The sequence below is a fragment of the Ochotona curzoniae genome, unplaced genomic scaffold, assembly GCF_017591425.1.
Source record: "Ochotona curzoniae isolate NIBS_2020 unplaced genomic scaffold, NIBS_Ocur_1.0 contig_2457, whole genome shotgun sequence".
In the NCBI taxonomy this organism is placed as follows: domain Eukaryota; kingdom Metazoa; phylum Chordata; class Mammalia; order Lagomorpha; family Ochotonidae; genus Ochotona; species Ochotona curzoniae.
The window spans coordinates 799,693-827,383 of NW_024465464.1; the positions used below are offsets into that span (position 1 = coordinate 799,693).

At 50.9% G+C, this 27,691-nt stretch overlaps 1 protein-coding gene across 1 annotated transcript; it reads left to right on the top strand.

Moving 5' to 3' along the window:
• Window positions 1–27,691, top strand: HDHD5 (haloacid dehalogenase like hydrolase domain containing 5). Its single transcript, XM_040974565.1, has 10 exons — window positions 1–17; window positions 5,379–5,464; window positions 7,252–7,490; window positions 15,617–15,820; window positions 17,548–17,660; window positions 18,524–18,617; window positions 20,488–20,521; window positions 23,034–23,208; window positions 26,554–26,742; window positions 26,930–27,691. The coding sequence occupies exons 1-10, from the start codon at window positions 1–3 to the stop codon at window positions 27,261–27,263; spliced, it is 1,485 nt and encodes a 494-aa protein (XP_040830499.1). The 3' UTR covers window positions 27,264–27,691.

Below are 27,691 nucleotides of genomic sequence, written 5' to 3' on the forward strand. Positions count from 1 at the left end.
ATGGCTTTTGTACACCGGTAGGTGGTGGTTGATACCAACAATCCCAGCTCAGGTCTCCCATGTTGGTGGGTGTATTGGTTTGGTCCCAAAAGATCCTCTGGGGTTCCCTCCTCTAAACCACCCAGTCTCAGCCCCCTTGTTAACCTGCAAGTGCCATAGCCAGGTCGGTGGATGTCACTCCTCACCTGTCATATTCTACCTTAGCAGTCCTCTCTCCCACACTCCTCCAGACCTGCTTCCCTGAGCAATCCACAGCCACCAGCCCTAATCCCCAACCCCTGGCCTGATCCTCTGTTGGTGTCCCGTGCCAGCCTGGGGCCCTGCCTGCCTTCCCAGGCCCCCACACACTCACGCGCGGGTCTCCAGATTGCCTGTGGGCATGCCGACATTTGTGCCCCACATATCTTCTTCTTGAGAGTGGGATTCTAGAGGATCTAAGCTGGTGGAACTATCTCAGGGTTGTTCCCAAGGCTAAGGTCAACGTGTCTGCTGAGCTGGAGGGTCCACTTCATGGAACTATGAAGAGCCTACATACGCAACCAGTGGATCTTCCCATGGCTTGTATGATGTCATTTGATTCTGGAAGAACAGATAATCCAAGTGAGGGCAAAACAGAAGCCAAACGATTGTTTATACACCGTCCCCACTTAACTCATTAAAAGCGAATCAAGCCCACAGTCAATGGGGGGAGAAATACATTCCATCTTTTGTAAAAAGACTTATTTGTTTGAAAGGCAGAATTTCAAAGAAAGAGAGAGAGAGATAGCGAGAGATCTTTCACTCCCTGAATGGTCAAAACAGCCAAGGTTGGGCCAGGCTGAAGTATAGACTTGAAGCTCCGTCCAGGTCTCTTGTACAGGTGACAGGGGCCCAAACACTTGGGCTATTTTCTGCTGGTTTCCTAGGTTCATTAACAGGGAGCTGGTTTAGAAGTGGAGCATTTGGGACTTAAAGTGACACTGCAATGTGAGATCTGGTCCGGTATCACAAGCAGCAGCTTAGCATGGTGTGCTGTCCTATTAGCATCTAGATTCCACCTTTTGAAGACAGTATTGCCAATGAAATTTCAGATATTTTATTTATTTGATGGGTAGAGATACACCCCTACCCTACCCCAACATACAGAGAATTCCTATCCATTGATATATTCCCAGTGCCTCTAAAGGTTGAGCTGAGCTATGGACAAAGCCAGAAGCCAGAAGGCAAGAATGCAGTTCAGATCTGCCGTGTGGATGTCTCGAACCCAATGACTTGAGCTATCATTGCTGCTTCCGCATTGGCGGGAAGCTGGAGCTCAGGGGCCAGTGCAATGGCTCAATTGGTTAAGCCTCTACTTGAACGTGCCAGTATCCCATACAGGTGTTGGCTTGTATCCTGGCTGCTCCACTTTCTATCCAGTCTCCTGTTTATGACCTGGGAAAGCAGTGGAGGATGGTCCAAAGCCTTGGCTACCTGAACCCATGTGGGAGACCTGGAAAAATCTCCTGGCTCCTGGCTTCTCTCTATAAATCTGCTTCCACATAGATGAAGACGTTTTAATCTACATCCCACACCTGCTGAACACCTGGTCACTGTGGAAACCAAGAAATCACATAATTACTACGTAATTACAGTTTCCAGGTCATCCAAGAACGGGAAAAAACATGACCATCCCAATCTCGGAAAGCTATATTCCCCAGTAAGTTTTATGTTTAGTTTTTATTTATTTATTTATCTTTATTTTCAAAAGATTTGTTTTTTACTTGAAAGTCAGAGTGAGAGCCAGGGAGAGGGAGAGATCTTCCATCTGCTGGTTTACTCCCCAGACGGCTGCAAGAGCTGAAGCTGTGTTATGGAGTAGGCAGCTAGTTGAGGGTCATGAACTTGGAAGCCACACACCCATCATCCCCTGGAACCTGAGAGGGGTTGGTTATTTTGCTGCTGTGTAACCACTCCCCTCACAAGCCCCCATGAAGGCCCATGATAGGGAGGGGCTTGCCCTCTTGGTCTGTGCTTCCATCGCTCTGACACTTGGACTCTTGGCTTCCCACGGACAGATCCAAAGACAGGTAGTCCCTGTGTGTGCATTCCTCACCATCTGTTCACTGCTTGGGTGAGTCAGTGAAGACGCAAATGCTAAGATGCTTTGTGTTGCTAATGTGTGTGCTTTCAAAGAGTTGCCGGGAGAGGTGAGGCCTAGCAGGAGTGGAATGTGGGCAGAGAAGGCAGGAAAAAGGTGGATGCCTGCAGCTTTGTAAGTGTGTCCTTGTTGTTCACTGCATGTCTTTTGGGATACTTTTTATTATTGGGGAAGCTGCGACACAGGTCTTTGGCTTAATAGATGAACTTCATGGTGATGACCATTTGTTCCTCTCAGGGTTTCAATTCAGACTGGATTTTTTTTTTTTTTAGATTTATTTATTTATTGGAAAGGTGGATATATAGAGAGGAGGAGAGACAGAGAGGAAAATCTTCCCTCCGATGATTCACTCCCCAAGTGAGCACAACGGCTGATGCTGATGCTGTACCGGTCCGAAGCCAGGATCCAGGAACTTCTCCCAGGTATCCCACACAGGTACAGGGTCCCACAAGCAGGGAGCTGGATGGGAAGTGGAGCTGCCGCTGGGATTAGAACCGGCGCCCATATGGGATCCCGGGGCGTTCAAGGCAAGGACTTTAGCTGCTAGGCCATGCTGCCAGGCCCCAGACTGGATTGTTATACGGACCCGTGAATTTGCCAATTTTAGTGGGCCCTTTATTAAGCTTGCTTAATAAAGACTCATTAACACACCGCAGACTTCTCTGGTGTGATCTCACTTGCAGCCTGCGACAGCTGGGCCACAATGAAGCCAGGGACCAGGTCTCACACATGGGGACAAGGGCCCAAACACTTGAGCCATCCTCTGTGTTTTCTTGGGTGCGTTAGCAGGAAGCTGGATCAGAAGTGGAAAAACCAGGACTCAAACTGGCATTCACATTGGATGCCATTGCTGCAGACGGTGATCACCCTGCTGGCACCTGCTATTCTCGGTCTGGCTCTTGTATCTTCCAGTATCTTATCAACTGTGGTGATGAAGTGGGGGAGGTGGAGTCTAATATTTTTTATTCCAGGTCCTTGCCTTCTATTTAGAGAAGATTTAGTTACTTTTATTGGAAGAGCAGATCAGATTTATAGAGAGATGGAGAGAGAGAGAAAGAATCTTCTATTCACTGATTCCCCCCGCAAATGGCCGGAGCTGAGCCAATTCAAAGCCAGGAGCCAGGAGCCACTTCTGAGTCTCCCATGGAGGTGCAGGGTCCCAAGGCTTTGGGCTATCCTCTATTGCTTTCCCAGGCCACAAGCAGGGAGCGGGATGGGCAGTAGAGCAGCTGGGACATGAACTAGTGCCCCTATGGCATCCCAGTTCTTGCAAGGTAAGGATTTAGTGATTGTGCCTTTGTGCCAGGCCCATAAGTAAATACATGTTGAAAATAAATACAAACATGGGCCAGAGCTGTGGCATAGCAGGTAAAACTGTCACCAGAGGCCCCAGGATCCCCAAAGAGAGCAGTGGTTTGAGTCCTGACTGCCCCAGTTCCCATCCAGCTCCCTGATAATATGCCTGGGAAAGCTGTGGAGGATGACTCAAAGTGTCTAGGCCCTGCAGATCTGTGGGAGAGCCAGAAAAAAGTTTCTGGCTTCTGGATTCAGCCTGGCCCAGACGTGGTCATTACAGCCATATGGAAAGTAAACCAGTGGATGAAAGATCTTTCCCTGTCTCTCTGCACCCCTTCTTTGTAACTTTGCATTTCAAATATATAAATAGGGCCTGGTGTGAGAGCTTAGTGGCTAATTCCTCACCTTGCATCTACTGGAATGCCATATGGGTGCCAGTTCATAACCTGGCTGTTCCATTTTGCATCCAGTCCCCTGCTTGTGGCCTGGCAAAGCAGTGGAGGACAGCTCAAAGCCTTGGGACCCTGCACCCACGCGTGGGAGACCCGGAAGAGGCTCCTGGCTTTGACTCGGCTGCTTGAGAAGTGAAGCAGCAGGTGGAAGATCTTTCTGTTTGTGTCTCTGCCTATCTATGTATCTGCTTTTCCAAATAAATAAATAAATATGAATATTTTGTAGAAATTTAAAAAATTATTCAAAAAGAGTGAACTTCCAGCAGTTTTTTTTCATTCCTCAAATGCCACAACAGCCAGGGTTGGGCAGGTCAGAATCAGGAGCCAGAAACTGCATGCAAATCTTCCCTAGGATTACAGGGACCCAAACACTTGAGCTATCTTCCACCTCCTTTCCAGGAGAATGAGCAGGGAGCTGCATTGGAAGTGGTATAGCCAGGCAGAAACAAGTGGCCATTCAGGAGGCTGCTATTGCAGGCAGCGGCTTTAACTGGTTATACCCCAACACTGTTACGGTCTTAGGCAGCTATTGAGCCATTACATTGCAGCCTCTGTTTATTATTTCAGCTTTCAACGATTGCATCTGGGAAAGCTGGAGAAAATGGCCCAAATGCTTGGGTTTCTGTTGCCCATGTGGGAGACCTAGATGGAGGTCCTGGCTCCTGGTTTCATTCTGATTCAACTCTAAACATCGTGGCCGTGTGTGGGACTGAACCACCAGATGAAAGATTCTGTCCGTCTCATTTGTCTCCTGTGTCACCCTGCCTGTCAAGTAAATCAATATTTTTGGGAAAAAATCATCATGTTGTGATAGTTAAGACAGTGTCCTCTTGACAACAGGAGAGCTGCAGCCCAGGGAACCAGGCAGCGCATCCAGAAAGAAGCCACACGTAAGTGAAGGTGCGGCTGAAGGAACTGTTTCTTTCTTGCTCATTTCATGCACAGTGTGATGTGGGTCAGGGGGTTTACTTTGTTTTTCAAGATGTATTTGCTTAAAAGGCAGAGTAGTAGATATTCTGTGGTCTTGTTCACTCTTTTTTTTTTTTTTAAAGATTTATTTTTATTATTTTTTCATTGGAAAGGCAGATATACAGAGAGGAGAGACAGAGAGGAAGATCTTCCGTCCGATGATTCACTCCCCAAGTGAGCGCAACGGGCTGATGCTATGCCAATCCGAAGCCAGGAGCCTCTTCTGGGTCTCCCACGCGGGTGCAGGGTCCCAAAGCTTTGGGCCGTCCTCGACTGCTCTCCCAGGCCACAGGCAGGGAGCTGGAAGGGAAGCGGGGCTGCCGGGATTAGAACCGGCGCCCATATGGGATCCCGGGCGTGCAAGGCGAGGACCTTTAACCACTTGCGCCACCGTGCCGGGCCCCGGTCTTGTTCACTCTTCAGATGGCTGTAGCAACCAGGATTTGGCCAGGGTGAAACCAGGAGCCTAAACCTCCACCGAGGTTTCTCAGGTGCTTGGCAGCACCTCAAGCCCCTTAGGCTCCGTACGTGTGCCTCTCCAGGTGCTCGGCAAAGGAGCTGGCCCAGAAGCCCAGTGACTGGGATTCCAGCCAGTACTCCAATGCGGGCGGAGCGGTCCTTCCTTATGGTGCGTATTCTTTTTATTATTATTTTAAGATTTATTTCTTTGTATTGCAAAGTCAGATATACAGAGAGCAGGAGAGACAGAGAGGAAGATCTTGCGTCCGATGATTCATTCCCCAAGTGACCCCAACAGCCAGTGCTGTGCCAATCCGAAGCTGGGAGCCAGGAACCTCTTCCGGGTCTCCCACGTGGGTGCAGGGTCCCAAAGCTTTGGGTCGTCCTCGACTGCTTTCCCAGGCCACAAGCAGGGAGCTGGATGGGAAGTGGGGCTGCTGGGATTAGAACCGGCGCGTTTTCAAGGCGAGGACTTAGCCACTAGGGTACCACAGTGGGCCCAGGCCCTGGTGCTTTGTGTTTCTAATTTTGGAGTTTTAAGAGCTTCAAGGAGAGGTGCAACAGTGGAATGTGGACAAGAGAAAGCAGGAAGAGATGAAGGTTTACAGCTTTGTACTTTTGTCCAGGTCATTCGCTGCATGTCTCCTAGGACACTTTATATTGCTGGGGAAGGTAGACTACAGGTCTTCCGTTTAACGGATGTATTTCCCAGTCATGACCATTGGTTCCTCTCAGGGTTTCGATTCACACTGGATTGCCACGGTGACTTTTCATTTGCTAATTTCTAGTGGACACTGCCATAGCCAAGCCTGGTTAGTAAAGACTGAATACATATGGGCCCGGCGCGGTGGCGCAGTGGTTAAGGTCCTCTCCTTGCACGCCCAGGATCCCATATGGGCGCGGGTTCTAATCCCGGCAGCCCCGCTTCTCATCCAGCTCCCTGCCTGTGGTCCAGGAAAGAAGTTGAGGACGGGCCAAAGCCTTGGGACCCTGCACCCGCGTGGGAGACCCGGAAGAGGCTCCTGGCTTCGGATCGGCATAGTGTCGGCCGTTGTGCTCACTTGGGGAGTGAATCATCGGATGGAAGATCTTCCTCTCTGTCTCTCCTCTCTGTATATCTGCCTTTCCAATAAAAATAATAATAATAATAAAATCTTTTAAAAAAACACTGAGTACATCTTAGAGTTAGTTGTCTGGCGTGACCTCTCACCCCACAGCAACGCTGCCCCTAAGAGAAGCACTCCCAAGATGGTAAAGAGAGGTGCTCCAGTGCTTCTCCAGGGCTTCAACAGCCTCTCCTGCTAGCACAACAGCCTCTTCCTTGAGGAGTGCAGATCTGGCACAATTTCCTCGGGGGGGGGGGTTTCCCTCCCTTGGAGCCCCCTCCTGTCACCACAGCAGGAGACCTCTCTCTTACTCTCTCCAATAAATCTTGCTTTGCACACAGCAACATCCCGGGCGTGGTGGTACGAGCCACAGAGGGACCACAGACCTAGCCCGGCTCCAGAATGAAGGGCTCAGCGCTCTCCTAGACCGTCGCCTTCTCAGCTGTTTTTTTTTTTTTTCCTTGAAATTTTGGCTATTTGACGTCTCTCTTCTGAATGCTTTCTTGCTGGGGAACCACAGCTCCCGGATCTCAGGAAAATCAAGTTGGCTTTCCCAACTTGCTGTTGCAATCAGGCCACCTGGTTTTCCCCCCTTCAAAGTCACCAGGGATTCCCGGAACTGGGACTCGGCTCTGAAACACCTGTTCCAGGAAGTCAGCAGGTACGCAGAGAGGCGACAGGAGCCTGTCCACCTGGCCAGTGCCAACCGTCATTCCAGTCCTCCCGCCCCGTCTGCCGCTCGGAAGCCAAGATACCTCGCGCCTTTCCACGGACGGTCGGCCGCCCGCAGGGAACACGGCTCCACACTCGCGATGTCGTCTGGGGCTTTTGCGCAACTCTGATTTCGCAGGGCTCAGGCCACTCGCCGGGACGCGCTCAATGGACTACAAATCCCGACAGGGCGCGCGCTCCTGCTGGCCGCTGACTGGCTGCGCGCCCGGGCTGCGCGCCGCCCCGGGCTGGCACAGTAGGCGCGTGAGCGCAGCCGGCAGCCGGATGGCTGCGCTCCGCTGGGCAGCGCGGCTGTGCGCGGCCGTGGGGTTCCGGGGGTGTTGCCCGGTCAGGGGCTACGCCGGGGGCCCTGCTCAGGTGAGATCGTCCGGTCCTGCCGGTGCTCAGGACTGGCGGTAGGGCGGGAGCTGCGGAGCGGGAGTGCAGTGGCCTGCGTCCCCCCGCGTCCTCTCCTTGGGAAATGGCCTTGAAGGCGCTTCTGGGGCTCGTGGTTTGGCGCTCCGCTCTCTCCAGGGCTCAGGAGAAGTGACTCAGCTGGAGACCGATGGAAGCAAGTCGCGTGCTCAGCAGTTTGTTGGCTCCCTGCTGGTTCCTCGACCTCAAAGTTTCCCAGCAGTTTTCTTGTCCCTGTTTTTTCCTGTCCGGGTTCGATTCCTGCCCTTGCTCATTGACTTCCTCCTCGAGAACATTCCGGTTGTGATTTTTGCATCTGAGTTCGGGAGAGGTTACGGCGGGCGGTCTGGAAGGGCATGGGGGCGAGCCTGTGGGCTTCTGACCGTGGGCACAACTTGCCAGCGGTTGCCGCGGCTGCCTACAGGAGCGCAGAGGAGGAGGGAAGAGCATTGGCGTAGGGTCCCTGATTAGTGCTGGGTGCTGAAACGCGATCAAGTCGCCATCACCTGGGAGAAAGATGTGAGCTGCTGATGGTCAGGTCAGACAGCTAGCTGGTGGAAGCCTGTGCCAGATGCTAGCCGGATGAGTCAACCCGGGGCCTTACTAGCTTCTCACCTTCCCTTCTAAAGCCACCGTTTCTGTGTGTAATACATTTTACATTTATGTAAGGCTTTCACAGTAAGCCTCTTATGCATTTCAATGTTTGTTTCTTTTGAAAAGCAGCAGGAGGCACATAGAAAATTCTTTCATCAGTCCAAATGCCTCTAACAGCCAGGTGCAAGTCCGGAGCCAGAAACTTGGTCCAGGTCCAGGCACATCCAAGTACTTAACGAGATACTATCTCCTGCCTCCCAGGATGCGCTCTCTCTCTCTCTCTCTCTCTCTCTCTCTCTCTCTCTCTCTCTCTCTGTCTCTCTCTCTTTTTCTTTTAAAAATATATGAAGGCCATGCTCAATAGCTAAATCCTCACCTTGCAGATGCTGGGATCCCATATAGGTGTTGGTTTGTGTCCTGGCTACTCCAGTTCCCTTCCAACTCCTTGCTTAAGGCTTGGGAAAGCAGTGAAGGGTGGTCCAAAGCCTTGGGACCCTGCACCAGGGTGGGGGATCCAGGAGAAGCTCCTGGCTCTGGATCGGCTCGGCTCCGGCTGCTGTGGCCATTTGGGGAGTGAAGCAGCAGGTGGAAGACCTTTGTCTTTTCTCCTCTGTAGATCTGATCTGCCTTTCCTTGAAAAATAAGAAAACACATCTTGAAAAGCTTTAAAGGGCAGTTGTACAGACCCTCCTCCTGCTGCTTCACTTTCCAAGTGGCTGCGATGCCCAGGTTAAGGCCAACAGAAGCTAGACACTCCGTCCTCATTTCCCTTGGGCCACCTTTTTGCTCCCTTCCCAAGTACGTGAACAGGAAGCTGGATGAAAAGCGGAGCAGGGGCTGACACAGTGGCTCAACAAGCTACTCCTCCACCCTGGGTGCTGGCATCCCTGTGGGTGCCAGTTTGTGTTCTGGCTGCCGTTCTTCCAAACCAGCTCTAATAGACCATCAGGGAAGGCAGTGGAGGATGGCCCACGTTCTTGTACTTGGGCCTGCACTCCCATGTGGGAGACCTAGGGGATGCTCCTGGCTCCTGGCTTCAGAGCATATCAGCTGTGACCATTGTGGCCATCTGGGGAATGAACCAGCAGATGGAAGACCTTCTCTCTTTCTCCTTCTCTCTGTAAAATGTCTGCCTTTCAAATACAGATTTTTTTTTTTTTTTTTAAGCAAGTGAAACAGCTTGGGCTTGAATCTGTGCTGTAAGATGGGTTGGTGCTGTCACCAGTGACAGCTTAAACCGGCTACACCAAAGTGCTGGCTCCAGGATGCATGTTAGCAGGAAGCTGGAGTGGGAGCCGGCACTCCAGCCCAGCACTCTGATTTGGACTGTGAATTATCTTCACCGCTGCGCCACATGCTGACCCTTGTAGTTTTAATTAGTTAGAAAAGGACAATGCGAGGCAATAGTCTACCAGGTTATTATTTTTTAAAAATTGTATGTTTATTTAATAGGTGAGGAGGTAACAGCTACACATGGATGGAGTGGATTGGGAGGGGGAGGGGGGACAGAGAAATGCTGCTATGTACCTGTCCAATTTCATTCCCTTCTCAGATTTATAACTTTTTTTTTTATATAGTTATTTTTCCTTTTTAAAGATTTATTTTTTATTATTTTTTCATTGGAAAGGCAGATATACAGAGAGGAGAGACAGAGAGGAAGATCCTCCGTCCGATGATTCACTCCCCAAGTGAGCGCAACGGGCCGATACTATGCCGATCCGAAGCCAGGAGCCTCTTCCGGGTCTCCCACGCGGGTGCAGGTTCCCAAAGCTTTGGGCCGTCCTCGACTGCTTTCCCAGGCCACAGGCAGGGAGCTGGAAGGGAAGCGGGGCTGCCGGGATTAGAACCGGCGCCCATATGGGATCCCGGGCGTGCAAGGCGAGGACCTTTAACCACTTGCGCCACCGCGCCGGGCCCAGATTTATAACTTTTTAAAAAATTGATTAAAAAAAATTTTTTTATTGGAAAGCCAGGTATACAGAGAAAAGGAGAGACAGAGAGAAAGATCTTCCATCCACTGGTTCACTCCTCAAACAGCCACAATAGCCAGAGTTGAGTCAACCTGAAGCCAGGAGCCAGGAACTTCCTCTAGTCTCCCAGGCCGGTGCAGGATCCCAAGGCTTTGGGCCGTCCTCGACTAGTTTCCCAGGCCACAAGCAGGGAGCTGGATGGGAAATAGAGCAGCTGGGATATGAACCAGCCCCCATATGGATCCTGGCACATGCAAGGCAAGGACTTTAGCCACTAGGCTATCGTGCTGGGCCCTGTTTTTGTCTTTTAAGCACTGTCTCTGTTTTTAAGTGCTGTTGTTATTTTTAATGTGCATTGATGTGTAGAGCAGGTATATTCAATGGAAATAGCTTGAGATCAGAGGGCTGTTGAAGGTCTACCCACTCTACTGCCTGTTCGGCTTCCTGCTAAAGTGCTGGGGGAGGCATGGGGTCGTGAACCAAGTGCTTGAGTTCCTGCCGTCCGTGTGGTAGACCCGGCTGCAGCTCTGTCTCAGTTCTTTGGGGATTTATCCAGCAGATGGAAGATTTCTGTATCCCCTCTCTTTCTGTCACTCTGTCCTTTCAAATAAGCAAAACACATAAAAATTTTGAAAAAATAAGAATGATTTTTTACCTTTGTTGACACTAACAAAACCAGCAAACAGGTTCATTTGATTTTTTTTTTTTTTTTGGACAATTCAAGGATATGTCTTAGGTTAATAATGCAGTTTCTAAAACAAGAAATAGAATGCTTTTCAAAAAAATACAGTGTTCGGCTTTACAAGTGCAGAAAATGCAGATTGGGGTACTGTTTTCTTTCAAGGTTTTAAAGTTTATTTTTATTGCAAAGGCAGATTAGATTTAGAGTTGTTTTGTTCGTTTGAAGGTTAAATGGTATCCCGGAGTTCAGCACAATGGCCCAGTGGCCAAACCCTCACCTTGTAAGCGCCAGGATTCCATACGGGGGCGCCAGTTTATGTCCTGGCTGCTCCACTTCCCATCCAGCTCCCTGCTTGTGGCCTGGGAAAGCAGTCGAGGACGGCCCAAAGCCTCAGGACCCTGCACCCGCATGGGAGACCCGGAAGAAGCTCCTGGCTCCTCACTTCTGGCTTTGGATTCATTCAGCACTGGCCGTTCTGGCAACTTGGGAGTGAACTAGCAGATGGAAGAGTTTTCTATCTGTCTCTCTTTCTGAGGAGGCCCAGTCCTGACACATGCACTCCAAGGTTAGACCACATACATTGTCATTTTCCCTGTGGTTGGAGTTTGAGTAGAGTGACCCAGTTGGGGAGTGCCCAGAGAAACCTTGCTTTGGGGGTGACCCCAGATTTGACTCCTGTGTGCCTCAGCCAGTGCGGGTTCAATCCATCGCCTACACCAACCAGCTCAGGTACTGGTGGATGCAGCTGCCTGGTTAGTCTTGCCCCTAGCCCTGTCTCTCACATGAGCTGAAGGGTGCTGTGGCCTAGCCCAGCTCAGGGCTTATGCACCCCAGTGAGTGCCACAACTTAGTTGGGGTGACCCCCATTAACTCCCACCAGATTTGCTCCTATCCCTGGTTTTACATGTGCAAGCAATGTTTTGCAGGGCAGCCAGATTAGGCTGTGGTAGCCTACCCCAGCCTGACCCGTCACTAGACTGAGCCCACATGCAGACCAGTGTTGCTGAAGCCCTTCCCTGACTGGCTTGCCCCCAGTCTTAGCTCTCATGCTCACCAGTGGAAGAAGCAGCTCAACAAGGGATTGGTCAAAGTTCTCCTGCTGGGCCCACTCCCAGCCCTGGCATTGTGTCTGTTGGTAGGTGATGCTATGCTACTCAACCCAGCCCAGGTCATGCAGGCAGATGCTTTAGCCTGCCCTTGACATGCCCTCTGGCTTCCCCCTTTACTCCACCTCGTCTCAGCTTCCTTGCCTACCTTCGAGTGTGGTGACCTAGTGGGGGAAAGCCCCTAGGAGGCACTTCTCCCCTGTCATACATGACTTCAGCAGCCCCCACTTCACCATATTCCCAGGTTCCCTTTTGTGGGCAATCTGCAGTCCTGCCACTGTCCAACAGTGTGGCATGCCTGAGGGGCTAGGGTGGAATACCCTGGGCCAGCCTCATCATTCTGGCATGCTGGTATGGTTAAAAAAGATTTGTCATGACCCAGGCCCAAAGTGCCCACCAGTTCTTGGCTGTTTTTATTCCAGCAGTTGAACACTTGTCTAGGTACAAATCAACCTAGACAGTTCCCTACAGCTGAGGATGCGTCCTGCCTCCCTCCCTCCCTCCCTTCCTTCTCTCTCATCTTCTGGTTCACTCCCCAAATGGCCACAACGACTGGAGCTGTTCTGATCTGAAGCCAGGAGCCAAGAGCTTCTTCCTGGTCTCCCACATGGGTGCAGGGTCTCAAGGACTTGGGCCATCCTTTGTTGCTTTCTCAGGAGCTGGATAGCAAGTGGAGTAGCCAGGACAGGAAATGCTGCCCATATGAGATCCCGGCACTTGTAAGGTGAGGGTTTTGGCATTGAGCAATCGCACTGGGTCTGTAATTTTTTAAAAATGATTTATTTATTTGATAGGTTTACAGAGAGGAGAGACAGATCTTCAATCTGCCTGTTCACTCTCCAAATGATCCCAATGGATATATCCAGGCTGGTTCAGAGACAGCAGCCAGTAGCTTCTTTTGGGTCTCCCATGTGGATATGGCAGTCCAAGGCTTTTGGTCACCCTTGGCTGCTTTCCTAGGCCACAAGCAGAGAGCAAGATCAGAGGTGGAGCACCCAGGTGAAATGCCAGTTCTTGAACGTACCTGTGTAGTAATTTTGATAGTTAGTTGGTAACAATTGAAAGCACAGAAGGGAGAAGATGGTAAAACCTGATTGTGGACTCAGCATAGTGGCCTAGTGGCTAAAGTCCTCGCCTTACATGCACTGGGATCCCACGAGGGCACTGGTTCATGTCCTAGCTGTTTCACTTCCCATCCAGCTCCCTGCTTGTGTCCTGGGCAAGCAGTCAAGGATGGCCCAAAGCCTTGAGACCCTGCACCTGCGTGGGAGACCTGGAAGAAGCTCTTGGCTCCTGGCTTTGAATCAGTGCAGTTCTGGCCGTTGTGGCCACTTGAGGAGTGAGTCAGAGGATGGAAGATCGTTCTCTCTCTCGCCTCCTCTCTGTATATCTGACTTGCCAATAAAAAAAAAAAATCGTAAAACAAAAACAAAAATGAAAACACATGATTCCTGAGTTTGGCTGAAATATTTTTAAAAGTCTGTACTGTAGTATTGTATCCCTAAAAATCTTTTTAGCAAATATATAGGAGATGGAAACAGTGGAAGAGGGAGGGGAGAACTATGTTAAAAATTTCTGCGTTATTAGAAACAATTGAAATATCTATTTTTTTTTTAAAAAAAAAACTGCGTGAGACAGACATCTTCCTCCCGTTGTTGACTTCAGATGCTTGGACAATGGGGGCGGGGCCAGCCCAAGGCCACTGGGCACTCTAATGAGGCTCCTCGATGGTGGCAGAAAAACATGCTTGAGCCATCATATTCTGCCACTCGGGTGCATTATTAGCAGGAAGCCAGAGTTGAAACTGTGGTGTGGGTTGTGGGGGTCCTAAGCAGTGGGTGTCCCATTCTGCCGCAGTGTCTGCCCCACCCCTGTCCCCCAGCCCTCCACTCTATTTTTAACTCTATGTATACATAGCAGAATCTCTTTTAAAAAAGAAGTGTGTATTTGTTTTAAAGGCAGAGTGACAGAAAGGGAGAAAAATCCATTTTGGTTGATTCCCCAAATGTCTGCAGCTGCTGGAGCTGGACCAGGCTAAAACCAGCTGCTGGGAACTCTGTCCCAGCCTCCCATGTGGCTGCAGGGGCCAAGGCACTTGGGCGATCTGCTGCTGCCTTCCCTGGAACATTAGCAGGGAGCTGGAACAGAAGTGGAGCAGCTGGGATTTAAATGTGCGCTCAGATACAGGATTCCAGCATGCCAACCCTCAGTTTAACCTTTTGGCATCGGGAAGTAGATTTTTTTTTTTAAAGATTTATTTATTTTTATTGCAAAGTCAGATATACTGAGAGGAGGAGAGACAGAGAGGAAGATGTTCTGTCCGATGATTCACTCCCCAAGTGAGCACAGTGGCCGGAGCTGTGCTGATCCGAAGCCAGGAACCAGAGTCTCTTCAGGTCTCCCACGCAGGTGCAGGGTCCCAAGGCTTTGGGCCATCCTCGACTGCTTTCCCAGGCCACAGGCAGGGAGCAGGATGGGAAGCGGGGCTGCTGGTATTACAATTGGCACCCATATGGGATCCTGGTGCATTCAAGGCGAGGACTTTAGCTGCTAGGCCATGCCGCTGGGCCCTGGAAGTATATTCTTAAAAACAGTTATGAAAAGAATATTGAAGAAGTAACCTAAGCTGTCACCTGCACACTGATGCTTCATATGAACACTGGTTCAAGTGCTAGTTCCATATGTGATTCAGTTTCCTGCTAATGTGCCTTGGAAAGCAATGGAAGATGGCTTTTTTTTGTTATTGTGCTCTAATAATTTTTATTTTTTTTAAAGATTTAGTTGCTATTGGAAAGGCAGATTTAACAGTGAGGAGAGACACAGAGAAAATCCATTTGCTGGTTTATTCCCCAAGTGACCGCAATGGCTGGAGCTGAGCCTATCTGAAGCCAGGAGCCAGGAGATCTGAGCTTCTTCTGGGTTTGCCACGCAGGTGCAGGGTCCCAAGGTACTGGGTCATCCTACACTGCTTTTCCAGGCTGCAAGCAGGGAACTGGATGGGAAATGGAGCAGCCAGGACATGAACCAGCGCCCATATACAAGGCGAGGATTTAGCCACTGAGCCGTCGTGCCAGGCCCCTTCTCTGATAGCCTTTTTTTTTCTCTGATAGTTTTTAAGGGCAGTGGTGACATAGAGAAGGTGTTTTTTTCTTTGCAAAGTCATCTATTTAGGGCCAGCTCCTGGCTCCTGGCTTCAGATCGGCTCAGTTCTGGCCTTTGTGGACACTTGGACAGTGAACCTGCAGATGGAAGATCTTTCTCTCAGACTCCTCTTTGTAAATCTGCCTTTCCAATGAAGATAAATAAATCTTAAGAAAAACACACACACACACACGCCACAACTGCATCTGTTTATTTATTTGAAAGGCAGTGTTTGAGAGAGGTATCTTCCAACCATTGCTTCATTTCCTAAATGGTGTAATAGCTGCGGCTGGGCTAGCCTAAGCCAGGAAGCAGGTGCTTCTTCTGGGCCTCCCCAGCAGGTGGCAGAAGCCCAAGTACTAGGATCTTATTCAGATCTTATTCAGCCTTTTCCAGATACATCAAGAGAACTGAATGAGATGTGTTGCATCCAGGACTCCAACTGGAATGCCAGCATTGCAGGCAGTGGCTTAGTTCTCGATGCCACAGTACAGTGCCAGCTCCCTGAGGGTGATGCTGAGTCTAGCTCTGTCTGGTCCTTTCTCTGTGTCGGCCTTCTGACCCCTGTGGTGTGTCCACCCTCCCCACCCGATGCAGAGCCCGCCCACGTTTGGGTTTTTACTGGACATCGATGGAGTGCTGGTGCGGGGCCACCGCGTGATCCCTGCAGCTCTGGAAGCCTTCCACAAGCTGTGCAACGCCCAGGGACAGCTGCGTGTGCCTGTGGTCTTTGTCACGAACGCCGGGAACATCCTACAACATGGCAAAGCCAAGGAGCTGTCGGACCTGTTGGGATGCAAGGTAAGGAGGTGGCTTGAGGTGTGGAAGCGCAAGGACCAGGATCCTAAGGGGACCCCCCAACTTCTGCCCCATGTCTCTCTCTGGGCAGGTGGCCTGTTCTCCATGAGCCTGGGCTCATGACCTGTGAAGTCAGTGGAAATCTTTAAGCCCTGTAACAAATAGCTTGCAAGTTCAAGTCTGCCTCATGGATAGGGCCAATAATTAGGGTCTTTTTTTTCCCCTTAATATTCCCTCATACAATGCATGTCACTTGATAGATGGGGTCAAGTTCTGATGGGTGGTACATGGTTAGGCAATTTGTCATTGTGTAAATATCACAGACATTCTCACACAAACCAAAATGGCTCTGACATCACCTGCCAATGGATGTTGTGGGAACCCTGGCATATGTGTCGTCTGCTGGTACCTGAATTACCCTCACATGGCATTCTGCCTGCCTATCTCGTAGCTTCAGTTTGCTGTCTTTGTAGCAGTTTCTTTTCTCCTGAGCATCTGGTTGTCTCTTGTGAATTGTTAGCCCCTGGAAAGAAGGGAACCATTTGTGTAAAACTCATTTACCAGGCAGGAAGGACCCTAAGGTAATAGCCCTGGTTTTTTTTTTGTTTTTTTTTTTTTTAAAGTTCTCTAAAACATTATTTATTTTAAATTTTATTTGAAAGTCAAAGTGACAGAGATCTTTTGCCAACTGGCTCACTCTCCGAATGCCTGCAACAAGCCAGTGCTAGGCCAGACCAAAGCCAGTAGTCCAGGACTTAGCCCAAAGGTGCCTGAGCACCTGCTGTCTTCCAGGGTATGTATCTGTAGGAAACCGAGATAGAAGTGGAGGAGCCAGGGCTTGAACCAGGCACTCTACTGTGGGTTTCTTTTTTTTTTTTTTTAAAGATTTATTTTTATTATTTTTTTATTGGAAAGGCAGATATACAGAGAGGAAGATCTTCCGTCCGATGATTCACTCCCCAAGTGAGCGCAACGGCCGATACTATGCCGATCCGAAGCCAGGAGCCTCTTCCGGGTCTCCCATGCGGGTGCAGGTTCCCAAAGCTTTGGGCCGTCCTCCACTGCTTCCCAGGCCATAGGCAGGGAGCTGGAAGGGAAGCGGGGCTGCCAGGGATAAGAACCGGTGCCCATATGGGATCCCGGGGCGTGCAAGGCGAGGACCCTATCCACTGCGCCATCACGCCGGGCCTGAACCAAGGGCATTCTAAAGTGCTTCCTGGGCTGTGTGACTTGGAATCAAATGAGAAGGTAAAGGAGTAAAATGGTATCCCTCCTGGGGGTCCCGAGCAGGCCTGAAAGACCTTCTGATTTAGGGCTGTCCTGCCAGGGTTAGTATATGTGTTCAAAGCTAAGCCTTTAACAAGTGCTGAAAGCAGAAAGGCAAATGCAGATTTCTGTGAAAGCAACACAAAGCATGTCAAGTCTGAGGTTTCCAAGTTGGGGATTGAAACTCCAGAGGAGGACAGTGGGCTTAACGCTGCAGGATTGGGTGAGAACTCCAGAGGGGGACAGTGGTCAGTCGTCTTAACCCCACAGGATTGGTGCCTACCCAGAACCCACCTTGGGTGACGATTCTGTTTTCCTAGTAGGAAAAGCAAAAACCAAATCGGGTCTTCCTACGCCTGTTTGCGTAGGCTTTTGAGGTGTTGGGGGGGTTGGTTTGCCTTCTCAGGTGAAGGATCCTTGATTTCCATCCCCCGTGTAACCACCTCTGCTCGCACTCCCTGCAGGTGGACCCAGATCAAGTGGTTCTCTCCCACAGCCCCCTGAAGCTCTTCTCCCAGTACCATGACAAGCGGATGCTGGTGTCTGGGCAGGGACCCCTGGTGGAAAATGCCCAAGCGTATCCTTTCTGGTCTTCTGGACCTGGCTGAAGAAGCTGAGTGTGGGACACTGGATGCTGGGATGCCTGGGGCGTGTGGTGTGCTCTCGGGAACAGAGGCGGCTCCCAGGTGTGGCCAGTCCATGGATGGATGTACTGCTACTCAGGACCGCAATCTGAGAGCTCAGAACACAGATGCCTCAGTCTAACATCTGGAGCTCCTTGGCTCATCAGCCCCTGGGGGACAACTCAGGGGTCTGTAGGGATAAAAACCACACATTTCCAGGTGATCTGTCCTGTGGCTAGTTTTGGGAATCACAGCTATGTCCCTCTTCCTTGAAATACTCGGCTCCTTCAGCAAACTGGTCCCTTTTGTCACCGGGGGATAGGGTTGGGGCGCACACTCAGGAAGCAGCTGGGTTCTCACAAGCAAGCAGCTGAGAAGTACCTGGGGGGTGCTGTGCCATGTGCTAAAGGGAGCAGGGCCCCAGGACGAGGGAGTAGGGACTCGGAGTTAATTAAGGTATTCGCGCTGGAGGAGGTGAGGGGGCTTCCCAGGCCCTCCCATTGCTGCTGAAGCCTTCATCCTTCATCTCTGGGTTTTACCTCCACTCTGACTTTCTTTCTGCTCTGAAGGCCCTGAGACCCTGTGATGAGCTCCTTGGGGTCTTTGCACCCCAGCAGCTGCTGATGGCTGTTTTGGGGGGCTGCTGTCTGCCCTGTGCTGTTTTGGGCAGCTTGCCTGCACCCTAGGGCCCACTTCATTCTTGCTGGGCTCCACTTGTCCCCCGCTGCTGGCTCCTGTTCCCCAGGCTGTTATGACACACTCAGGGAGGCCTCTTTCCTCAGAACTGCCTGGCTTTGCTTCCCTTACACTGCTCCAGATTGGGCTTCCGGAACGTGGTTACTGTGGACGAGCTGCGGGCGGCCTTCCCTGTGCTTGACATGGTGGATCTTGAGAGGCGGCCCAAGACCACGGTGAGGAGTCCGTGTTGAGCCGTGTTGCTCCTGCAGTCTCCGGGTTCCATTCTGTCCTGCTCCCTGCACTGGCTCCGCTTGCAGACCCTGCTGCCTGTCTTACTAAAGCTGTATTTTATTCCTGCCTTAGCTGTGTTGCCTATTGGGGAGAGATTCACCTGGCCAAGGAACTTCCCTGGATGTGTGAGAATGGCCCGGAGCATTGTAACGACATCTGCATCCCAACTTAGCTGGCCTGGGTTCGCATCCTGGCTCTGCTTCCCATTCCAGCCTTCTGTGAATGCAACCATGGCAGGCAGCAGTGATGGACCAAGTAGCTGGTCAGCTGCCTCCCATGTAAGAGGGCTGGGTTGGATTCTGTGCTGTTGGCTTTGACCTAGCCTCGCTGTTACAGGCATATGGGGAGTGAACCAGTGTGTGCCAGAAGGGAGATCTTCCCTCATTTGTTTCAGTCTCTTCCTACCTTTCAAATAAAATAAAAATAAATAAGTGGCTCTGAGAAGCAACGGTCCCGCAGCCTCTTGCTTTCTGCAGTGTTTGTAGTTAGCTGGGAGCACCTTGGAGAGCCTCAGAACCTTCTCCAACCAGGGGCTTTACTGTTTCACTTCCCCAGGGTTGCCTGGGAGATTCATTTAGCCTTCGTTCAGTTTGCCATAGCTGCTCTTTTATCCTAAAGTGTGGGGCCAGATATTGCCCTTGTGAGAAGCAGCTTCCTGGAAGAAGTCACGGCTGGCTGCTGTGCATCCCTGGTCTTGTATCTTTTGGGCCTTTATGGTTGCTTCTGGACAGGATTTCCCAGGGCCTTCGTGAGCCCCAAGGATGTGGTTGCTCATCCCTGTCTTTTCAAAAACAAGTTGGTCTATTTGTGTTGCTTCTATTTGAAAGGTAGAGACAGAGACAGATAGAAAGAGATCTATCATCCAGTGGTTCCCTCCCCAGAACACCCCAACACCCAGGGTTGGACCAGGCCAAAGCCAGGAGCTCAGATCTTCACCCAGGTTTCCCCAAATGAGAGCAGGAGCCCAGGTGTTTGCGCCGTCGTCTGCCGCCGCCTTGGGTATGCATTGTCGTGACGCTGGATCTGGAAGCAGCCCCAGGAATTGAGTCCAAACACTCTGATATGGGACACTGGCATCTCAAGTGACTTCACCATTGTGCCAAGTGCCCAGCTTAACCGCCTGTTCAGGTGCCCTTGGCCCACCTCCTCCTTGTGTATGTATCACATGGCGTATGTTTGAAGTCAGCCCTCCCTCAACACTGGATGAAGTGCGAGTATAAACATGCACTGTACTTTTTTATTTGTACAACCCAAGTCCTTTTTCCTCCAGAACTTTCCATTTGGGTGGGGACTTCCGGTCCTTTGAAAGCTTTCTTCTTGAACTGTACAAACTTGGTGGAGGACCGGAATGTCAAAGTTAGAGAGATCTCAAGAGTCTGTTCTGAGTAAAGCACCCCAATCACATGGCTGGTGAGGGGCAGAGTCAAGCTGCAGTGGCCAGGGAAGGAGTGGACCCCGCAGGCAGGCAAAGTAAAGTCCCTGCCTCCTGATCTCAGGAGGAGGGGCCCTTTGGCTTCAGCCTTAGTCCCTTGGTGCGGCACACTCTTGCTTGGCCTGTGTCTTGCGTACCATCTGGTAGAGAGAGACTTCTTCCTCTCACCTTTGTACTTACTATCCTGCACCTGCCCTGTGGACCACTCACCTTCCTTTGTGTATCTCCGGTCTGCTCTTGTCTGGCTTTCCCTGGGCTTAGATTAGGCCACTGGTCTGGTTTCTGTTCTGTATGCGATGTGTCCTCTACCCCGTTGGTGTGTGACTCTCAGGCACAGGGGTAGCCATTGTCTTGATGATCTTCTCTTTGTCTCTTGGCAGTCCCTACCGAGGAATGACTTCCCAGCCATCGAAGGTAAAGGATGCACTTTCCTAGTTGAGTGTGGGTCCTCTTCTCCCCTCCCTGCTCTGACAGAGCCTGGGTGGCGGTGGGCGTCAGAGCATTGGGCTTTGCCCTTGAATCTGCCCCTTTAGAACCTCTGAGATATTTTCTGTGAATCTGGCCTGTTCTGTGATGCTCGCCTTACTATTCCAGAAAAATCAGAAGCTTAGGGACCTTCAGGTGGAAAATTACCTATAGGTAACCTGTTTCTTTCTATATTTTTCAACTCTATGAAATCTGATTCTGCTCTTGGCTAACAAAGAAACTGTGATAATCTCTTCATTATCCTGGAGCGGTGCTCATAGATAATATGACTTTCCTATATTCGTGCATTACAGAGTGCATGAAGGCCTAACCACACTGAAGGAAGCAAAAAGAAAAGTTGTACTAAGATTGTAATGTATTTCAATGAGTAGTCATTGGAGCTAGTGTTCCTGTGTGGCGGTAGGGCCAGTATCCCGTATGTGTGCTGCTTTGAGTCTTGGCTGCTCCACTTCTGACCTAGCTCCCTGCTGATACGTCTGGGAAAGTACTGGAGGATGGCTCAAGTCTTGACTTCCCTCATCCATGTGGGAGACCCGAAAGAAGCTCTAGGCTCCTGGTTTCTGTCTGGCCAAATCCTGGCTGCTGTGGACATTTGGGGAGTAAACCAGCAGATGGAAGATCTCTCTCCCTCTCTCTTAACTCAGCATTTCAAGTAAATAAAATAAATATGTTTTTAAAAAAACGCATTCAGTAATTACCCAAGAAGCAAGTTGGTTACACTAAAATAAAATTGCCATTGTCACCACGATGCAGGTGTATTTGTAGGCATGCTACGGTTGCGTTATTGATGACTCAGAAGTTAGGATGGTATTGGCACCAAAGTAGAGAACAACTGGTGTGTATTTGAAAAAACAACAGAGAGGAAGAAGAGAAGCAATGTCTTCTGTCTGATGATTCACTCTCCAAATGGCTGCAATACTTCAGACCATAGGTGGTCTCCCCGAGAAACTGTTGAATTTACCTGGACAATAGGATGCTGGACTCTATGCTTGGTGTACTCTTGCAATGAAAGAATCTTGACTGAATTTGAAATGTAATACAGCAACAAGATGGAGGAATACACCAAGTGGGGGGAGGATACGGGCAGGGGTTGGGGGAATCCCAGAGCCTATGAAACTTTGTCACATAATGCAATGTAATTAATTAAAAAAATATATATTTAAAAATAATTTTTAAAAAATGGCTGCAACAGCCAGGCCAGGAGTCTAGAATTTCGTCCAGGTTTCCTGCATAGGTAGAAAGGCCTCAAGTACTTGGGGCCTTCTCCACTGTTTTTAAAGGCACATTAAGAGGGAGCCGGATGGAAAGTGTAGCAACCAGGGCTCAGACTGGTGGTCTGATGGAGGACTTTACCTTCAGCACCACGAAACGCCAGCCCTGTTCCAGGCGAACTTTAGGAAAGAGAATTACAGTCTTTTGACTTACATGGTAGTTGTATGCCACTGGGGGCATAGGGCTATTGTTGGCTCTGTAACCATGCCCCTCTCACATCCCTCACTGCTAGGCATGTCGCTATGATCATTAAGGTATGTGCCATGATATGTAGAACACCTCCTCTGGGCACAACCCTGTCCCCTCAGAGCCACTGGTTTGGTGAGGTTGGCAACATCCAGGCTTCAAGCACTTGCTGTATTTCAGCATTGGACTAGGATAGTGTAAGTGGGTGATACTCTGTGGTTGAAAAACTGAAGTTTGGAAAGGGCAAGTTACATGCCCAAGTCTTCCAGGAATTATAAGTAAACACTAGATTTGGAATTCAGGATCCCTCCATGGCCACTGGAACCCAGAGAGAAGTGACTGAGGGAAGGAGAGCCCATACTGAAGATGAATGGGGCAAGGTATCTTGGTAGGCAGCATCTTGGTCAGCAGGAGGATCCAGGCTGAGACCTGCTACCTTTATTGGGATTTTAAAGAGTTATTTGTTTGAAAGAGTTACGCAGTGAGATGAAGAGCTAGAGAGAGAGATCTTCCATCTGCTGGTTCATTCCCCAGATGATCACAAAGGCTGGGGCTGTGGCCGAAGCCACGATCCAGGTGACCTTCATGCAGGTCACCCATGTGGGTGCGTGTGCCTCAACACCCGAGCCATCCTCTGCTGCTTTTCTCAGGCCAGCAGGTAGCTGGATCAGAAGTGGAGCAGCTGGGACTCCAACTGACATCCACGTTGGACATGGGCATTGCAGGAGGTGGCTTTACCCACTGCATGCTGGTCCCTGCTGCTGTTCTTTTACCCACCCCTGAGAACTGCCATCCTCCCATGCTCACTTCCTTCCTGGCTCTAGGCATTGTTCACCCAGGCTGGCACAGAGTGTGTGTGCCTTGGGGAGGAGTTTTGGGTGGGCAGCACATGCTGGCCCTAGCTGGCCTCCTGGGCACTGCCTGTCCCCTCATTGTGGGCTGCGTGCCCTGCACCTTATCCCCATGCTCTTGTTCTTCAAAGGGGTGCTTCTCCTTGGGGAGCCAGTTCGCTGGGAGACGAATCTGCAACTGATCATGGACGTCCTCCTCAGCAACGGAAACCCTGGGACAGGCCTCGCCACAGACCCCTACCCCCACCTCCCTGTCCTAGCCAGCAACATGGACCTCCTGTGGATGGCAGAAGCCAAGATGCCCAGGTGAGGACTCCTTCTTGGCCTTGGCTCACTTTCAGCTGCTGCCTTAGCAGTCCTGCAGGCACGTCTCCCAGCTCCCATTCTGTAGTTGCTGCAGAACAATTTCTTGTATTTGAAAGACAGATTGGGGCCTGGCGCGATGGCGCAGTGGTTAAGGTCCTCACCTTGAATGCCCCAGGATCCCATATGGGCACTGGTTCTAATCCCGGCAGCCCCGCTTCCTATCCAGCTCCCTGCCTGTGGTCTGGGAAAGCAGTCGAGGACAGCCCAAAGCCTTGGGACCCTGCAGCTGCGTGGGAGACCCGGAAGAGGCTCCTGATTTCAGATTGGCTCAGCTCCAGCCGTTGCGGCCGCCTGGGGAGTGAATCATCGGATGGAAGATCTTCCTCTCTGTCTCTCTTCTCTGTATATCCATCTTTCCAATAAAAATAAAATAAATCTTAAAAAAAATTACATCTCTTTATAAAAGAAAAAGAAAGACAGATTGACAAATTCAGGCGGACAGGGAGATCTTCCATCTGCTGGTTCACTTGCCAAATGCCTGCAACAGCTGGGGCTAGGCCGGGTAGAAGCCAGCAGCAAGGAAGCCCACACCGCTTTTCCACATGGATGGCGGGGGCCCGAGCGCCTCTGCCTCCCAGGCTGTGCACTAGCAGGGAACTGAGCCTGAAGCAGTGTGGCCAGGACCTGAGTCAAGTCACTTGGATATGGAAGGAGTCATTTTAATGCACTGTGCCATAATACCCACCACTTTCTGGTTACTTGTTTAATGCCAAGGCAGAGCCTCAAAGGCAGAGATTCTCTCACGGTTTACTTCTCAGGCGTCTGCAGTAGCTGGGGCTGGGCCAGGGCAAAGGCAGGGCTGGGAGTGTGGCTGGTCTCCCACATGGTGACAAAGACCCAGGGACATGGGCCCTCCCCACTGCCTCCAAGCACCTGTGGCAGAGCAGTCCCGACACAAATCTGGCACTCGGATACAGAATGTGGGGATCTCAAATGATGCCAAAAGCTGGACAAATGCCCTCCCCCCACCCCAAGCCCCCGTGATCACTTTCAAAGTATTTCTGATTTTTTTTTTTGTATTTTCCCCAAAGTATTGTTCTTGGAGTTAGGATGATATTAGCTGTGAGGGTAGAGAGGCTTGGGTGTATAACTGTGTCCTGAGTACCCAGGGGCACATTACACTTGGTAAACCATATTTGAAATAAACTTTTCACTTAAAAGATTCAAAGTAAAATTATTATATTTTTAAAGATGCGTTTATTTTTATTGAAAAGGCAGATCTGATTTACAGAGAGGAGAGACAAAGAGAAAGATTCTCCAACCACTGGGTCACTCCCCAAATGACCACAATGGCTGGAGCTAAGCTGATCAGGAGTCAGGAGCCAGGAGCGTCTTCCAGGTCTCCCACGTGGGTGCAGGGTCCCAAGGCTTTGGGCCGTCCTCTAATGCTTTCCCAGGCCACAAGCAGGGAGCTGGATGGGAAGTGGAGTAGTTGGAACAAAACCAGCGACCATATGGGGTTCCAGAGTTTACAAGGTGAGGATTTAGCCACTGGGTCATAGTGCCGGGCCTGAAAGTGAAACTCTTTATCTAAGTAAGTGACTCTGAAACGTGGCTATAATGGTTGGGATTTGGATTAGCAGTAAAGGATGAAACACAGAGACAGAAGAGTCTTAAATAGGGGCGCATAGTGTTTGGCACTGTGGTTGGGATGCCTGCCTCCTGTACTGTATCTGGATTCTCAGGTGTTGGACCTGCTCCCAGTCCCAGCTTCCTGTTGACACACAACCCGAGAAGCAACAGGTGGTGGCTCAGGTAGTGGGCTCCCTGCCACCCGCAGAGGGACTGGGACTGAGAAATCAGAGCTCTGGCCTCAGTCTGACCCAACCCTGAATGTTGTAAGGAATTTGGAGAATGAATCAGCAGATGGAAGAGCACCGTCTGCCTTGCTGTCTTTCCAATTAATACAATTTTCAAAAGGTGACGGAAGCAGGATGGAGACTTTGCAGGTGAGAAGTTCTGAGGTTGATGGTACAGCCCTCGTAGGTGGGCTCCCACTTGTCATTAGAGATGCAGGCAGCTCTGTCTTCCTGCTGCGTGCTCCCCAGCTCCTCACTGCACGATCCAGATGTCCTCATGCAGCTGGCTCTCAGCCTTCCAAGGCACAGGAGGCTTTGGGAAGGGCGGAGCTGTGGCTGATCCCTGATTTCAAGGCTCGTGACTGGTGAGGTAGCCTAGTTCTTTGTCGCTGACTTGTAGGTGACTTAGTCACTTGACGACACCTGGCTGCAGCAGCATGCGCTTTCTTACCCTTCCTGGCAGTACTCAGACCGCTACTAACACGGCAATAGGGGCAGCCGGCAATATGTGCATTTTTTCTTTAAAACAAAATTGTTTATTGGGAAGGCAGATATACAGAGAGAAGGAGACACACAGAGAGAGATTTTCCGTCTCTGGGTCATTCCCCAAGTGGCTGCAACGGTCAGAGCTGAGCAGATCCGAAGCCAGGAACTTCTGGGCCACCCAGGCCGGTGCAAGAGTCCCAAGGCTTTGGATCAACCTCTCCTGCATCCTCAGGCCACAAGCAGGGAGCTGGAAGGGAAGTAGAGTAGCCGGAATTAGACCCGGCACCCATATAGGATCCCGGGGCAGATATTAGGCGAGGATTTATCCACTAGTCTATCACGCTGGGCCCAGTGTGTGCATTCTTTTTTTTTTTTTTTTTTTTTTTTTTTTATTATTTTTTATTGGAAAGGCGGATATACAGAGAGGAGAGACAGAGAGGAAGATCTTCCGTCCGATGATTCACTCCCCAAGTGAGCGCAACGGGCCGATACTATGCCGATCCGAAGCCAGGAGCCTCTTCCGGGTCTCCCACGCGGGTGCAGGGTCCCAAAGCTTTGGGCCGTCCTCGACTGCCTTCCCGGGCCACGGGCAGGGAGCTGGAAGGGAAGCGGGGCTGCCGGGATTAGAACCGGCGCCCATATGGGATCCCGGGCGTGCAAGGCGAGGACTTAACCACTTGCGCCACCGCGCCGGGCCCAGTGTGTGCATTCTTAAAGCAGTTTTGGCTCAGCCTCCTGGAGCCAGGCTGCCTAAGCAGTTGTACGAGCTCTGCCATGCTGAACAAATTAGAACAGGTGTGACGATGTCTGTCTCATGCATGTACTTGTTTTGGAAAGGTCTGTGTGCTAACACACAACTCCATCAGAAGCAGATTCATTCTGGCCCATCACCCCCAGCATCCGGGAGCGCAAGGCTGCTGGACAGAGGTGGTACCCAAGAAATGACAGGTGATTTGGAGGAGCCAGAAGGCAGACAGTGAGCTACTGTGCTCTCTGGCAGGTTTGGCCATGGAACTTTCCTGCTGTGCCTGGAAACCATTTACCGGAAGGTGACGGGTAGAGAGCTGAGATATGAGGGCCTGATGGGCAAACCCAGCATTCTCACCTACCAGTACGCGGAAGAGCTGATCAGACAGCAGGCTGAGCGCCGGGGCTGGGCTGCCCCCATCAGGAAACTCTACGCTGTGGGGTGAGCCATACCCTGTCACCTGTACCCTTTTCCCATCCCCCTCCCCATCTGCCTTGTCCCTCCCATTCCCCTTCTTTCCCTATATGTAAGTCACACCGACGCCTTTGAAAGTGTTCCCTGCTGTCTTTGTCCTTGACACTTAACTTGGATTCTCTCTTTTCTTTTGCCGGTGTGGCTACTCTGCCAGCGACAACCCCATGTCTGATGTCTACGGTGCTAACCTGTTCCACCAGTATCTGCAGACAGTGAAACGTGGTGGGGCAGGGGCGCTAGGGGCTGGAGGCCTACAGAAGCAGCAGCCTCCAGCCACCCAGAGCTGCACCTCCATCCTGGTATGCACGGGTGTGTATAGTCCCAGGGATGTGATGTGCGGAGGCCCTGGCCTGGGAGGTGGCGAGCTGCCCTTCCATGGGCACCGGGACTTCAGCTTCAGTCCTGGCCTCCTGGAGGCCTCCCACACCGTGAAAGATGTGAATGAAGCGGTACAGCTGGTTCTCCGTGAGGAGGGTTGGGCTTTGTAGTAAGGATGGCGTGGGCTCCCGGCCTCTGCCCCTGCCTCCCTGCAAGTGTGATGTCTGTGGTCACTTGGAGGAGACGATGGCTCTTTGGGCAACGGAGCAGAAGCAAGCCCTGTAGGGGGGCGGAGGCCCTCTCACGGCAGACCTCCAGGACTTTCCAGATCCAGTTCCTGGCCAGCTCTCCTGGCCGACCTCAGGCAGCCCTTTTACTTCTGTGCCTCGGTTTCTTCCTCATCTCAGAAGGGACTTTTGGAAGATGGGGAGGCTGTGTGGTGCTTGATGTGGGCATTTCTGCCACCCTTCTGCCCTCCTTGGTGGAGCCACCATGAGTCAGCCAGTTGCATGGCTCACACGCTCGCTGTTCTTCACCCTGTCAGTTCACGGAGCCCGGACTCTGGGCTGACTGGGAATTAAAACGGTTACAGTAAGTA

What these genes read in the sequence shown, in the direction of transcription:
- HDHD5 (XM_040974565.1), top strand. An exon ending in GCAGAAGCCAAGATGCCCAG is followed by an intron (nt 23,209 to 26,553) that starts GTGAGGACTCCT and finishes GCTCTCTGGCAG; the next exon opens with GTTTGGCCATGGAACTTTCC. An exon ending in AGGAAACTCTACGCTGTGGG is followed by an intron (nt 26,743 to 26,929) that starts GTGAGCCATACC and finishes CTACTCTGCCAG; the next exon opens with CGACAACCCCATGTCTGATG.